The sequence below is a fragment of the Corvus kubaryi genome, unplaced genomic scaffold (assembly GCF_017639235.1).
Source record: "Corvus kubaryi isolate FWS band 111438036 unplaced genomic scaffold, C.kubaryi_AGA036_p1.0 split1-131, whole genome shotgun sequence".
In the NCBI taxonomy this organism is placed as follows: domain Eukaryota; kingdom Metazoa; phylum Chordata; class Aves; order Passeriformes; family Corvidae; genus Corvus; species Corvus kubaryi.
In genome coordinates, this window is record NW_024582073.1 from 119,300 (window position 1) to 135,964 (window position 16,665).

General features: G+C 38.8%; 1 protein-coding gene across 1 annotated transcript; it reads left to right on the plus strand.

Moving 5' to 3' along the window:
- The first annotated feature begins 3,252 nt into the window (after positions 1-3,252).
- On the plus strand, positions 3,253-15,762 carry TLR3 (toll like receptor 3). Its single transcript, XM_042053314.1, has 5 exons — positions 3,253-3,499; positions 6,856-7,304; positions 8,502-8,693; positions 10,280-12,105; positions 12,894-15,762. The coding sequence occupies exons 1-5, from the start codon at positions 3,268-3,270 to the stop codon at positions 13,120-13,122; spliced, it is 2,928 nt and encodes a 975-aa protein (XP_041909248.1). The 5' UTR covers positions 3,253-3,267; the 3' UTR covers positions 13,123-15,762.
- Positions 15,763-16,665: the final 903 nt, after the last annotated feature.

Sequence of the window (16,665 nt, forward strand, 5' to 3'; positions counted from 1 at the left end):
ATGCTCTTACAGGCCAGAATATTTCAGATACCTGTTCTGCTCAGGTAATGTGACCTATTCTGCAGTTGCAGTTGATCTTTTCAGTCAGTGCAACACATCAGAAAAGTGTACACCACAGTGTCAAAGCTGATGAGTCAATGCTGTACTTTATCTGTGCATGTTCACTAGCAGTTTGAATGTTGCTTCCAGGTGACAAACACTTTAGTCAGAGCCACTGCTCTTGGCTGGCTATGAGATAGTTTAAATCCCAAACAATGGGTGGAGTTCTCAGCTACCTGCCCAGGTCATGTGATTTTATTCACAAACTTTTTTTTTTTTTTTTATTCCACAAAAGGAATTTTAAAAAGAAATTCATGGAAGAAATTCTTCTGTCTTTGAGGTTTGGGAGAACGCTAATGAACATATTCTGTCTGTGAATCCTCACATACTCTTTTCCACTTTTGTGTCAACAAAAAGGTAATGAAATTTAATTCTTGCAACTCGTAAATTAGCAGTATTGACTGAGCAGCCTTAGAGGAACTATTGCAACTAAAAGTCATGTGACCTGCTAGATACTTCAACAGTAAGTTAACTTAGCCAAATTCATGTAATAACAAGAGAAGAAGCATCTATTCTTGTCTCGGGAGGCAGATCCAAGCTAAATCTGTCTGCCACACTGTCCTCCCTTCTAGCTGCCTTGCTGTTGCAGGAAGTCTCCTGTCAAGACTGTTCAGGTCTGCTCTTTCCTGCTTCCTTTCTCCTGGTAGCTGTGCTCACTTCCAGATGTCTCTAAATTCTGTTTCCATGAACCTGTCCATTGCTGCATAGGATGTCTGAATCCAACCACAATGCTTTCACCTTTTGAGTGGCTGACAGTCACTGGAAGAGTCGACATGGGTTCCCTCATTTTGGGTCTTCCTCCTGATGCTTGCAGCATGATTTGCAGTTTACAAAAACACTGAAGCCCCATCAGCCATGTGCTAAGCTAATACACTTTTTTTGTATCTGAAGATCAGGTAAGATCTGTAGACTTCCTTTTTTCCTCGGCTCAGTTTTGGAGGCATGTTAGCTCCGGGAGTGTTCCGTGAGACACTGCACATACGTCCCCACCCTTCTGTGTTTATAGCCCGAATAAGCTTAAGCTGGGTCTGTGCAGCTGCTGGTTACTCTGCTCTTAAACACCTAAGTGAAATGGCTACATCTCCAGTTGCTTGCCTGACTGTGTTTTGTCACTATTCAGAACCACCTCACTTAAGCTTACCGTGAGCACAATGTGAGAGCCTTGCCTAAGTTTTGTGCTGCTTTTGTATACTAAATTATTCTCTGGACATGTGAATTGCTTCACTATGCCCTTCACTATGTGATGTCTTGTTCTTTTCAGCACTTGAAAGCATAAGTATGGGGTAAAGTAAGTTACGCGGTGGAGTTATGGCAACTTGGGAACCTGATGAGATTGCACACCACTGAAATAGGCACGGATGTATCCACTTTGTTGTCTGCCTCAGAACTGCCAACCATGCTTGCTGAATCTGTACTGGTTCCATATGCCCCAGAGTGTAACTTGCACAGTACTATCTGCTGGCTCTTGTAAACCACACTGCAAAATGTTTACAAGAGCTTCATTGCTTTGAAATTTTCTGTACTAAAAATAAATGTTCTTACCCCCAGTGCAAGAGCTCCAAAAGAGTGGAGCTTTTGAACATCCATGTGCTGTTCTCTCCCTGAGCCACTGATATTTTTGTAAGGCTAGAGTGTTGAAAAGGCCTTACTGAAAAAATTAACAGCTTCATCAGCATTAGATGGTTTTCCTCCATTGTGCCTGGGACAACTGTAGCTTCCTAATAGTCTCCTATGTGTACAGGGAAGAGAGGTTTGAGAAGCAATAAACTGTGAGGTGAGATCAAAGAGTACATTTTATCTCTAGTATGAGTAGGGTGTAGGGAGAGATAAAATACCCGACAGTATTGCTATGCTGGAATAGTGATCTGAAAAGGCTGTTAATTATTATGTTTCTTACCATCAATGTGATCTTCTATGTTCTAAAGCAACAGAATTACAATACACAAAGCTAAAATCCTCTTCAGATTAACTTAATGTGACTTCAGGTGGCTGTGCTTCTGATCAAATGACCTTATCCTGACACAAGCCCACAGGACAGCATGGAACAGAAATTTACTCTTCCCACAGCAAGAGGAAAGAGAGGATCAAGGTTTACTCATGAAATGGGAATGAAAGGCTTTAGAGCCTTTCAGCTCCAAAGGAACTTGGTTCTGGTCTCAGTTTGCATCCCAACTCCAAGAATAAAAATTAATTTATATTCGGCAATTGCTGAAAGAATTCAGAGAAGAGAAGTAGGAAGTAAGGGCTGCAACCTCTTAGTCACCCAGCCTATCTCCCAGCCAGCCTCCTTCACAGCAAATCTGTTGATAGATAGATTTAATGGGATAAAGTGTAGAAACCAGCACAAGGTCCCTCCCTCCCCAGAGCTCCTGATGGGCAGGCAGTTAACACATTCCTGTAGGTTATAATTTCAAACACTTCCAATGAAGAATTAAAGCCCAAGTTTATTATTTTCTGGGTTAGTCTGCAGCTACTTGCTCTTCACTTAAAAGGGGACCATGTAACTACCTAAAAATGTAAGCTGACCTCAGGTGTTGGTGTGTCCTAAGTACAGCTGGATGAATTCGGCAGAATATTTATGAATACCAATGTAGTTGAAGCAATAGCACTTCTTGTCATGTCCAGAAGCTGGTACTGAGAAAGTCCCCGCCAGGAAACTGATGGTCAGGTCCTTGGGAAAGTAGGGACACACAAATTCACAAACAGTATGAAGACAACACACATCTGAAAGCTGAACCTGAAACTTTAACTTGGACTTTTAAAAACAATTTGTTGGTTTGATCTTTTTAAATACAAAATATTTTATTTTCTCTCTTGGAAAGGAAATATACTTCTCTCTCACATAATCAAATTCCCTTTTAAAAGGAATACTGTACATGGCTCTGTAGGAAACATTGGTGCTGTGTTTCTACTTTAAAAACTAATATTCCTATGTCAGTAATCTGTTGGTCAGGACATCTGCTTTCAGGATATGCCCTTGAGGATTTTCACAGACACTGGAAATAGCCAGGAATAAATTGTAACTGAGTTTTAAATAGGATGGTGAGATGTGCTCACTTGTGCACATCTGCATGCTTAAATCGGTTTCCTTGTGGTCAGCAACCACAAGCAGCAGCCCAGCTCTGAGGTTAGGAGCCATCTCCCCCCTCAGCACCTCCGAAACCGTTCATGCCAGGACGGCTCGGGGCGGATGGGGGAGCCGCGGCTGCCGCTGCTCGGGGGATGCTCGTCCCGCCAGCTGCGGAGCCGCCCCCCCGCTCGCCCGCTGCCGACGCCGCGCCGGGCCACACTTTCGGTTTCACTTCTTCCGGCAGTGGGCAGAGTGTTTCCTCATGGTTTTCGTGTGCTGAGGAACTAGTGCAGATGCTTCCAGAGACAGAAGGAGATAAAGCCTGCAGAGGTGAGTCGGTAAAATTCTTCACTTCTTAGTAATAAATGTGAATATCGAGGTGCAAAGGCAAAGTGCTGCTCAGGAGTTTGGGTGATTTCCTTGATCCTGGATTTTAGCCAAGTCTGTGCCAGATTTTAAAGTTCTTGTTCGTAATGCTAAATCTGTAGTTCTTTCTTTTGCCCATCTGAAACGCTGTCCTTGAAGTTTGGTAACGGATGTGTGCTTTCTTCATTGGATCCCCAGCCAAAGCTAAACCACCGAAAGCTGATTCCAGATTTCTTGCAATGAAAAAAAACAGGAAAAGGCAACCCGTTGCTGGAAGTCAGCTAAAGAACCCGTTTTGTGATTGTGCAGTACATTTCTTCTGCCTTTCAAACTTAAAGATGAGCTGGCAACAACTGCTGCAGAACCCAGCAGCAATCACTTCTGGGTGATTCTCTGATCACCCTAAAACAAACCCTGAGAATTATGCAGATCAGGATGCAAGCTTCTGTCACAGACAAGCTTCTCTTTTGTTTTCCTTAGTGTTTCCAGCAGTTGGGGTGCAGAGGAAAGAGGTAGGACAACGGTCCTTTGTTTTCTTCAGCTACAGGGGCAGCGATGTTGTGTTTGGCAGCAGCTGTAGCAGGACTGAGAGTTTACTGCTCTTCCCCATTAGCCAGTGGCAGATGAGTGGAGAACCAGGCTATAGGAGCTGCAGGATGTGGGTCACCCTGACATGCAGTACCCAGCAGGGAATTGTTTTTTCATTAAGGTTTATTTTAAACCATCTTTTGTAGTCCTTTGTGTGTGTGCCTTTGCAATGTTTCAGGTCCCTCTATCCCTTGCTTGTATCCCCATTCCCACTGGATTTTACAAATGTTTCTCCTTAGATGGCCAGGTTGCTCCCACAAAGGCAGTCATGTGGTTCCCCTCTGGCCACTATAATGTGACGTTTTGTCACCGGAGCAGTCCTAATGTGTCCCTTCTGAAAAGGCAGGTCAGCTATGGAGTCAAACTCTGCTGGGATCAGACCTGCTCAGCTCCTGCTTGGCTGCAGGTTACAGTGTCAATTCCTTAGAGTGTTTTGTTATGCTAGTGGAAATCCATCTCTTTAGAAAACATCAGTTATGAAGAATTTTTCTTTTTTTCTATACAAATGTGTTGGTTTAATTTCTCTTCTAATTTCTTGTTTCATTGTTTGCTAATGTGCAATACTCTGTCAAGGCTCGATCATATTAATTAAACACAGGTTCCTAGTGTTATAAACATATATTATAATGTTGGCTTCTTGCAAGTATAAAGGTAGATATTATATAATGTTAGAAATGCTTTTTGCTGTGTGGATGTAGTTTTCTCTCTTTTTAGCAAGAATGTTAGCAAGTGTGAGCAAGTAAGATAACCTCCAAGCGAGCAGACGATGAGGCCCGAGAAGCTGCTAATCAACACTTTGTCCAGAGAACAAAAGGGCCCAAAGGCTGCTCCGCCCGGAGAACGGGCGGCCAGGAGGGTCCGAGAGCCGCTATCACCGCTCTGCCCGGGGGGCAAAGAGGCCCAAAGCTGCAATCAGCCCTGACTGTCTGGAGAATTAAGAGATCCACCCTACCATCCACTTTTACCTAGCGAGCCCAACCCCAAGAATCAAAAGAAATAAAACCGCGAGGCAGAAGAATACGCGTGCTCTAAAAAGGCGGAACCAAGGAGTGGCCATGCAGAACAGCTCCAGGAAAAGTTTGAATATGCATAAAGAACAGACAGTAAAAATGGTATAAAAAGGACTATCCCTGAGCATCAGGGGTGCTCTTGGCAGAGCGCCAAGGCACCCGGCCGTTATCCCTTTGCTTTATTTTATGTGTCTCTTATTGTCTTTATATTAAATCCTTTAAATTCTCACAGGAGAGTGAACCTAGTTTTTCACACTAGCAAAGGAAAATGGGAGTTGTAGAAGTAAGAAAGCTCACAATTCCTGTGAATTAGTCATTTGAGAAGCTCTTCTAGCTTCCTGTTAAGTCTAGGAAGGTTTATTCCCATCTATAGCCTGTTCTGTACTGGGGCACTAATGGCCTTCTCTGCCTGGGAGCCCATCCTGCTGAGACTGAACTCATTGGTAAACTGAGGTTGTTAGGTAGGTTCCAAGTTTATTGGCAGAAGGCCATACAGATATGTGTGTATCAAAATTGTGGAGACACTTAAAGCTTCCGAATTGAAATTATAGGCGTTTTATTTTTTAAAAAAGAAAAAATTGAAGACAGGAACCTAAGCTTACTGTGCTCTGCTAAAGCATGAAAAAACCATTCTGCAAAGCACTCACAAAATATGTTGTCCCTCTACTAAAGATTAATTCTGTAGAGAAAAATATGGAAAATACAGAGGACTCTTCTTTTGATTAGCAGAAATGCCATTTAATTAGACAAGCTCTATGACTCAGAAGGCTTGTCAAACCCTTCTGCGCTCTTACAGCTTCGTTCTGGTCAGAATTTATATGGAATTAATTTTCTTCCTTGTGCAGTAGTCTCGTTACAAGATTACCAGGTGAATTTAAATCTAATGGATACTAAATTGTCAGTGAACAAACTATGAAAAAGCCCAAGATTCATTAGAAATGTAATGACCAAACAGGTAGAGCCATTGAAAATTAGTTTCAATGTTGATGTAAATGACCAAAAGATACAGGGTGGAGTATATAAGTTCTCAAATGTGTAAGTTTTCCTGAAAGTATATGGATAAATGTATTGAACCTATGGGCAGTGTCTTCTCTACACCTTGGCTCTTCTCCATTTCTTTCTCTGATTAGGTTTGTACTGATTTATTTTGTGTGCTCTTACTGTCTCATACATGTTTCTATAGCCTGGTATTCCTTCTTTCTCTATAAGATGGAAAGACAGAATTTTGGGTGATTGACTTGTAAAATAAACACTGTCAAGAACAGTAAAAGAAATAAGTGGTATACTATGTATTTTTACTGCATATAAGTATAAATATTTAACATGCAGTTAAGCTCAGAGCTCAATGGCTAACATTGAGAGGCTTGTGTAGAATTTGTCATACTTATTGTATTTTCTGCATGTTAAAGCAATGCAAAATTAATTAGAAAAGAGAAAGTGATTGGAAATTTTCATTGATAATAGATAAAGTTGGCAGCTTTCTGAACATACCTATTTTTATGTAAGACAATATTATTGCTTTTAAATAAAAGTCATTATTTAGAGAGATTATTAAACATAACTCTTCTGCAGAAGTGAATGCGACTATATGGGTTAGAAACACCGAGTGTTTGCTCAGTGTGAAATTATATAGTTTTTAAGCCTTGCTTGCTTAGCTTTCAGTTTAAGATGCAAGTTGTGTCAAAATGATTGTAATTTGCAGTGTTCATTTTGCCTTTGCAGATAGAATGATGCGAAACGCCATTCTTTGGTGGAGCAGCTTATATGTCAGACTGATGTTTGTCTTCTGGCCATGTGCATCAGTTGGAAAGCAATGTCATATCCAAAATGAAACAGCTGACTGCAGTCACCTAAAGCTGACTCAAATTCCCTCTGATCTTCCAAACAATATAACAATTTTGGACATCTCTCATAATCAGCTAAGACAGCTAGGTCCTGCAAATCTGACCAAGTACAGCCAGCTGGTTTACTTGAATGCAGGCTACAACAGCATCTCTAAACTGCAACCAGAATTGTGCCAAAGTGTGCCCCTGCTGCAGATTCTGAAGTTACACCATAATGAATTGTATAAGCTCCCTGACAAAGTCTTTTCTTCCTGCACCAACCTGACCGAGCTCAATCTAGGATACAACAGACTAAATATAAATAATGATCCTTTCAAAACCCTGAAGGTAAGATCATGTAAATAAAATATAAATGGGGAATTTATGGTATTTTCCAATGTGTGTACAGAACTGCTGCCTTTGTATCTCAAAATACCCAACATATAAACTTCCACTGATTTTTTCTGAAGCAGAGGATTTGTGGCTTCTTCTGTTAAAGCACGTTGGAGTCTCAGTAATCTTTGTGAGTCAGTGCTCTCCATTCCCTTTTCCCTATTGCATCCTTTTGAGACACCTCTCCCTACAGGATATGTGCTGAGAGAATAACAGCAGCATATGATAACAGCGAAGTGGATGGTGTGGAGTCTCAGCTGCCTGGGTAGCTGGAAGCCTAAATTCTCAAGGTTGAGGTGTAATTATTCAAACCAGGAAGGCCAGTGCTTAGGCTGAATGTAGTGTCTGTCAGGACTTCAAGAACTGAGAAAAAGTAAAAAGGTTTTTATTGTACCTTCATTTTCCCTGGTAGTTCATATGGGGTTAAATATTCTTGTCTGTAGCAGAGATTGGGGGACCACCACAGAAGGCAGGAAAGGACTATTCCACTGTCTTTGCACCAGGCAAGAAATCATGCAAAAGGAAGAGCCTAAGGACAAAAGAAAGTAAAGTAAAGACAATGTGTGGGTACTAATTGTCACTCAGTGTTCTAATGAGTGTGCATGTGATTTTGAGTAGTCTGAACTTTTCTGCTAAACTCAGTTCAGTTACATAAAGTGTACCTGCTTGCATTGTAGGACTGCTGACACAACTAAATACGATTGAGTGCAGCCAGCCTCCATGCTGGGAACTTCACCTTCCTCATGTCCATTTACTGGGCTGGACCACGCTGAAAAAGGGCGGAATGTAATGTTCAGTACTGCGGTAGTTATAACAGCAGCCAGCTGTAGGCTTCTGCATTTATCATTTTATCTGAGGCAGGAGGGCCTTCAGTGAATTAAGGAACTTTAGCTAAAGTAATTTTTTGGTTTCCAGTAGGTACTTTAACAGGTTAATACCGTGAATACCATGAAAGTTACTGGTGTGAAAGATACAGAATACTTCTTCGCAGGAGCTTGAAAGCTGCCATTTCTCTATTACAAATCTAGTTTAAGTGTAGTATTGCAACAAATTTCTGATCAGTTATACTCTAATGAAATATTTCTAAATTCGTTGCGTGTATTATATATATAAAAAAAAATTGTACTTTTTTTTCTTGCATCTTCTCTCCAGAACTTGAATATTTTGGACCTATCTCATAATTCTTTGAAGTCAGCCAATTTAGGATTGGAGCAACAGTTGGAGAAACTCCATGAGCTCATGCTGAGTAGCAACCAAATCACTGAGTTGAAAGAAGAAGACTTCAGTTTTCTTAGCAATACCTCATTGAATAGTCTTGATTTGTCATCAAATCCACTAAAAGAGGTAGGAAGCATGTTAACAGAAATTCAATAGGTGTAAGTATAAAATGAAACTATCCTGATTTACCCTGTATGGTTGTATGGCATTTACACTACAATTTTGATCCACTGAGGTCCAAAACCCATTCTATTTTATACAGCATTACTCCTAACCTCCAGTAGTGATTTAGAGAATTATTGTTTTGCCACTGAAATCATCACAGGCTAGTTTCATAGAGGCTTGTTCCATGTAGATCAGAGGTCTCAAGCAGACTTAGATGCTCTGAGAATCCTTACTGGGTGTTTTCTATGCAGAATTTTTTTAGCACGCGCTGAAGGTGAAGGGCTGACATACTCTCCAAGTGGGTAAAGATCTCACTTCCCTGTTAATCAAAGAGAGCATTCACTTGTATCTATAGGAACCCCAGAGAAATAATCACTCCAGAAAAGTATACTCACTCCTTTTAAAAAAACCCACAAGGGTGTTTATTTTCTCTTCCACCTACCTCACTGTGCTCTCTGATCTGCTTCTTGGTGTTATGATTCTTTGAAGAGTGATGGTAAGTATGACAATTCTAAATAGGTTGACCATCAGCATACAAATACTGAATATACATTGAATTTCCTCGGTTTGTTTGTTTTTTGTTTGTTTGTTTTGCTCTGTTTCCCAGTTGGCTGATCTCTAAAGAATATGTACATTGAACCTACAAGAATATTTTAAGGTAGTGTAAGTTTGTAGCAGTGCTAAGAGTGAATCGCACCATCCTCCTTCACTTGGCCGCTTCATCCCTCCCTCTCTGATACCAGCTTTTATGAAGCTATGCACTGGATCACTGGGGAAACTTTACAGATGTTTTGGCTCAGTTAGCTTGTAGTCACACTGGTTCTTACCTGGTTCACTGTGTGACTTCATGTAGGGCTGTTCTGGCACAAGGATACAGTGTGTGGGTAAGTAAATGGCAGTACTCCTTTCTTGGGCACTGCTACTTTGTGCCACTTTCAGCTGCTCTGGTTTTACAGTACTGCTATCTAAAAAGCAGCCTTTATGCTTTTGAATCATTCTGACAAATGGAGTATTCAATCACTCAGCTGATCTCTTAATCAAGATGAGGGCTGAGCACTATGAGCGAAGCTTGTGATCCATATTGTGAAAGCAAGTGTGTAGTATTAGATTTCATAGTAGCTTCTGCTTGCAAAGAGAAAGTGGACTTCTTCTTGTCTGTCTGCTGACCTAATAACTAGTAAATTAGTATACCTAGCAGGTACCAATAAAAGAAGAATGATATCACAAATTTTAAGATACTTCTAGAGAAAGAGTTTCGGTAGTTGGATTCAAACTTGCATCTCACTAAGCCGCTTTCTATCTTCTTCTAAAATAATACTACTCAGATTTATGATAATCATGTTATAAGTGATAGAACTATTGTCACAAGAAGTGTAAACTCCAAAAAGTGTTTGTCTGAACTTGGGTGTGAAACAGTCTGGGTGTAGAAGTTCTATTCTGCTTGAAAATCTCATTTGAAAACCTTTTCAAACCAAATGTTTTGTTAGTCAACTTTTTTACATAATCCCTTTGTTTAGGCCAAGACTTTTTTTCTCTTGTCCTTTCAGTTTCACACAGGATGTTTACATACAATTGGAAATCTGTTTGGCCTCATACTGAACAATGTTGAACTTGGTGAAAATTGCACAAAGAAACTTTGTACAGAATTATCAAACACAGCGATTCGGAACCTCTCACTGAGCCATGTGAAACTTTCCTACATTGGCAAGTCAACTTTCCAGGGTCTGCAAGGAACAAATCTTACAATTTTAAACCTTTCCCAAAATCCTTTCTCTGTCATAGAAAATGACTCATTTCAATGGCTTTCAAGTTTACAATACTTAAACCTGAATCTTAATAATATTAATGTATCTTCACGTTTATTTTATGGATTATCTAGCCTTAAATATTTGAATCTCATGAACTCACATACTGGGAAAATTGAAGATTTTTCTTTTCATTGGTTATACCACCTGGAGTACCTTATAATGGATAATAACAATTTTCCAGGAATTACTGCTAATATGTTCACAGGTCTGAACAACTTGAAATACCTGAGTCTCTCTAACTGCAACCTAAACTTACAAAGAATAACTAATAAAACATTTTCATCACTTGCTAATTCTAGCTTACAGGTTCTCAACCTCACAAAAACCAGAATCTCTACAATAGAAAGTGGGGCATTTTCTTCCTTGGGACACCTGAAAATTCTTCATATTGGTCTCAATGAAATTAATCAACAGCTCACAGGTCATGAGTTCAAAGGTCTCAATAATATACAAGATATTTATCTTTCCTATAATAAAAACTTGACTTTGCAAAGTGAATCATTCATTTTTGTCCCAAGCCTTAGAAAACTGATGCTGAGGAAGGTAGGGTGCAGTAATCTGGCACTTTCTCCTTCACCTTTTCATCCTCTACGAAACTTGACTATCCTGGACATCAGCAATAATAACATAGCAAACATAAAAGAAGACTTGTTTGATGGACTTGACAATCTTGACATACTGGATTTGCAGCACAATAATTTAGCCCGACTTTGGAAACATGCAAATCCAGGTGGCCCTGTTCTTTTTTTAAAAGGTCTTCCCAATTTGCGAATTCTTAATTTAAAATCAAATGGGCTGGATGAAATTCCAGTTCAGGCTTTCAAGGGTCTCTTTCAATTAAAACACTTGGATTTAGGATCGAATAATTTGAATTTGCTTCCAGCAACTCTGTTTGATGACCAAGCCTCTCTGAATTCGTTGAACCTTCAGAAAAATCTGATTACCTCAGTTGAAGAAAAAGTATTTGGCCCACCTTTCAAGAGCTTGAGAAAACTAGAGATGGATTCCAATCCTTTTGATTGCACCTGTGAAAGCATTGCTTGGTTTGCTGATTGGCTTAATGTAACCCAAGTAGATATACCTGGACTGAGGTCCCAGTACATTTGCAACACTCCACCTAAATATCATGGTTCTCTGGTTTTGTATTTTGATAGTTCAGCCTGCAAAGACAGTGCTCCATTTAAACTTCTTTTTGTGATCTCTGCCACTATTGTGACGCTACTCATTTTTATTGTCCTTACCATCCATTTTGAAGGGTGGAGAATAGCTTTCTACTGGAATATTTTAGTTAATCGAATGCTTGGTTTTAAAGAATTTGAGAGACAACAGGAAGAGTTTTATTATGATGCCTATGTTATTCATGCAAGAGAAGACAAGAATTGGGTGTCTAAAAATTTCGTGTCTCTGGAAAAAAATAACCACTTTGAAATTAGGTTTTGTTTAGAAGAACGGGACTTTGAAGCAGGTGTATCTGAATTTGAAGCCACAATTAACAGTATAAAAAAGAGCAGGAAGATTATTTTTGTTGTGACTGAACACCTCTTACAGGATCCCTGGTGTAAAAAGTGAGTAGGATATAAAATTTTATCTCTACGGGGGAAAATTTCTTAAGAGATAATTTAACAAGATCATTTTTTAACTGTAACTTAATTAAAAAATAGCATTTAATGAAATACACCCATGCAAAATCTACTTTAATATATTTACCTAATACATTGTAGCTTCAGAATAATTCCTAAATTAATAAAGTTGTTTCACACATACAGTAGTGGACATTTGAATACCTCAGTCAATGTTTTAGGCATTTTCTTGGGTGTTTTTTGTGGGTAATTTTTGCTTGTTTGTTTGTTTTGGGGGGTTTTGTTTGGTTTTGTTTGGTAGTGTTGGGTTTTTTGTTGTTTTTTTTTTGTTTGGTTTGGTTTTGGGTTTTTTTTGGGGGGGAGGGGGGGGGGTTGTTCTATTTTGTTTGGTTGGGGGTTTTTCCAAAAGTCAGGCTGCTACCTTTGCAGATTGCTTTCCTTAAAATTACACATTTGAAGAAGAACAACAAGTGAGACCAGTAACATCGAATGATGATTTTTGTTTGCCTTTAAATTAGTCTTTTCACCATTCTTGTGTAGTGGTCTTGTAATGAAAGGAATTTTGCTAAAAAATCTGTATCAAGACAGTAGACTTAGGTTATATTTTTAGAGCATGAATTTATTGTTATTTAATTAGACACAACTAATTTAACAAAAGTAATAACAATTGTATATAACAAAATAGACACTAAGACCCCTGTTAAGAACTGCTTGACTTTCCTTTTTCCTTCACATAAAAGAAAATATTGATTTTTTTCTTATTTTTGCTTCAGTTTCAAGGTGTATCATGCTCTTCAGCAAGCTATTGAACAAAGTCGGGACTCCATCATACTGATCTTTCTTAATGATATCCAAGATTACAAGTTGTATCATGCACTTCACCTGAGAAGAGGAATGTTCAGATCTCGCTGCATCTTGAACTGGCCAGCCCAGAGAGAACGAGCCAGTGCATTTCATCAGCAATTAGTGATGGCACTTAAATCTAATAGTAAAGTGCACTGAATTTTCAACTACAGATTTGAATTATGGGGTCATTTTATTGTATATTTTCTACCATTGGAAAACTAGCAAGACTTCATGAAAATCTGAAGAAGTTTGTCATTCTGTAAAGATATGTAAGAGTCACTACAATTTAAATTTATTTGTCTATATTCATGTTTTTGCTGATATTTTATTTCAGCTGTACTGAAGTGATGTTAAAAGGGATCATGGTTGATAGTTAGTCAGTGTATTAAAAATGTGGTAGAAATTCTGAAAAGCAATGATAATGACTGATATTCTAGGAAATTATGTAGGGTAGAAAAGACAGACTCTCTAAGGGGATATACAAAAGAAAATGCATTAATGATAAAACAGCAAATTCTTTGTAGAAGGTAGAGTGGACACTACTGCTTGCTTTTGAAACATGGGGAGATTCAGTGCATCAAGCTGGAAAGCTTTCCTTTTGAAACACAGCAAGTAACATGGCAAATTACTTCTGTAATTCAAACCAAGAAACATAGCAGTTTCAAAGTGAGTTTTAAAACCTTCGTGGTTATGCCTTCTGGCGTGGCTTATACTGTTTGCTATCAAAAAGTGACTTTCAGGCTGATGAGTCAACTGATTTAATAAATTTGGTATTTGGAAAAAAAACCTTTTTGCTATTCCCTGGTGAAATTCAGAGAGCTGGCAGGACATTAATACTGAGACATGTATTTGATTCTTAGAATGCACATAAAACTGCATGTGGGCCTGTACATAGAACTTGAAATCAATGTGAAACATGGCTAAGGCACAGCTGCTGCACCTCTATAAATGAGAAAAGGCATAGATATTTTTATAATCAGAAGACAACTTTGTGGAGAAAGTGGTGCTACTGCAATTTCATTACAAAAAATTTTGTTACTGGTGCAACAACAACAAAAACAAAGTCTTCCCAAAGAAATAGTTTTAAATGGTATCAGAAACATTATTGTGACTACAGTTAGAGGGAGAGTGGGAAAAAATTTCAAAACTAGATTAATTTCAAATATTTTGTTTCCTTTTACACATAGTTTTGAATTTGATAGCTAAAAAGAAAACTGTAAAGAAATAGATAGAATTCTGTAGTTTAATTTCTTGTATATTAATGTAGTTTGATTATTTCCTGAAAATATTTTACAGAAATGTGGGCTCGTTGGCAATTGCCAGGACATAAAGGTTCAAACATACAGGCTAGCAGCTTGATCTGGAGAGAGAGCTGAGACTGAGCAAAATGTGCTTTGCAAGGGTGTTTATAATGTTTAGGACTGGCTAAAATGTTATGGTGAGTCTGAGCACAGGTTATTATAAATTAGACACGAGGCAGTCATTTGTATATTTTTGTTAATATTTAATTGCTGCTTCAAGGACCTTTTAAAACCGTCAGCTTTTAGTAGGTATGTGATCCTTCAATAGCTCAGTAATATTTTTAAATTGCTTTGTCCCCCTAGCATTTCCCTCATCAACTTCAATACCACTATTGCTACAAGAATGCTTTTTTACTGCTTTAGAAAACAACTTGCAAATTGTTCTATACTTAGCATTTTAAACAGCTTTTCTCATGATTTGCTAGATGCATAGATGAGGTTTTAATAGGTTTCCTATGTCCCATGATGATATAAAACCTAAACAAGACAAATAATTAGTGAAATAGATTTTTCATGCACTGGAATAGCAAAGGGGATGCAGATGTCTTCACTTACTTGGGAAGTCCTGAGTGAAGACGAAATAGGCTTTGTTTACAGCTGAAGTGATAGGTGATGATTCCCTAATTACAGTAACAGGATTATCCCTATTGTGATGCCTTCCTCTCATCTTTCTGACCTTTTCAGGCAAAGTGACAAATTCTTTCTTCATGCTTAGGCCATGAAAGTTGAGGAGGCAAGTTGGTAATAATGGTGTACCAGGTATGCACCCTGTCAGTTGTTCTTTCTCTTATTTAAAGACTAACCTGTGACAGAGTTCCTACGTTTCCTAAATCTGCAATGACACATAGCAGCAGAATTTCTCTTTCCACATCAATATAGATTGTTTAGAAAATGCTAGTAGTTCACGTGGATATTAAAAATGACATAAAGGTGAAGAGAAAGCGTGGAGAAATGCTGGGGTGAAATGTGATGCAAGAGGTCAGATGAGATGATCAAACGGCCTTTTCTGACCCTAAGAGCCTGACAAATGACAGTATGTCTAAATTCCTAAAGATTTTTCTAGATACTATGAATGCCCCCAAAATTGGTTTCAGAACAGTGAAAAAAATGTTTTGAATGATTAGTTTTGTAATATGGCTAAGAATACAAACAAGAAGTACTTGGTGATGAGTGAAAAATCACTTTAAATTATGAAAATATGATGAATACATTCCAAACAGTTTTTTCAGTACCTAGATTCAGTTTAAAATAATTTACCACAGAAAAAGACATTATAAAGGTTCACAATGAATATTAGACTAATGTTTAAAAAAAAGCGCACAAAAGTAATAATCACAGGGCCAGTGGTAACCATCACTTATACCAGAAGTAAATTTTTCCTATAATTTTTCCCTCTTTTTCTGGAAGTTACCCACTTCTGCTCTGCTCCTGTACATTTGTTTGACAATTTTATTGAGAGTAAATAAATGGGCTTACCACAGCTGAGTTGTAAGTACTTTCAGGATTCACAGTCTATATCTGAGCTGGGCAGTCTCTTTGCAGTGGGCAGAATCAGATTTTATGATGCTGATTTGCTGATGAGTTGAACACCAAATAAATGAAAAGTAGTTCCAGACTCGTCATATCAAAGATATTACCTAGGACTAAAGAGGAGCCATTTGTATTGAAAGCAGAATATGTAAAGGACTTGAGAGAGGCAGAATGCTCAAGTCTGGAGGTTTGAAGTGGAACCCGACTGTTTCTGCAGATCTTGAATGACAGGGTGTCACGGTTTAGGAATAGTATTCCCCAATTTAGTGTTGTAAACCATGTGCTGCTCACTCACTCCTCCCTCCCCCTGGCAGCCTGGAGAGCAGAACTGGAGGCACAAAAGGTAGAGATTGTGAATTCTCACCACGTGGAACACGACCAGAAAGGACCCCTGCTCCCTGAGCATGATGTGAGGTGATATAGAACAATCTCAAGGTCCTAGCCATGCCCCTCCTTGCTACTGCAAACATTAACCCCATCCTGGCCAGAACCAGGACACAGGGAGTAATGAACAAGTTACAGACAGTGATGTTCATACATAGCTGAGATAAATATACTACCCACCGACGAGCTCAATTATGCTACCTTCACTGAGGCTCAGTCAGGGGTTTTTGCCATGGTAGGAATAAATGCAGATTGTGCTGCTGTTAGATTTAAGTGTACCTATTCCATAAGGTTTTTTCAGAACACATTTATTCCAGTTTGTGAGAAAAAGGCCAGGGATATCCCAATTTCAAATCTCAGTCCTCTACTTGGTGTTCTGTGTGCTGTCTCTGCCAGCTTATTGCACTCCTTGATGTGCTAGGAAAACAAGGATAAAATTCCTCACTTTGTACCCTTGGTTATTGGGGACCAGCAGCTGCCAACT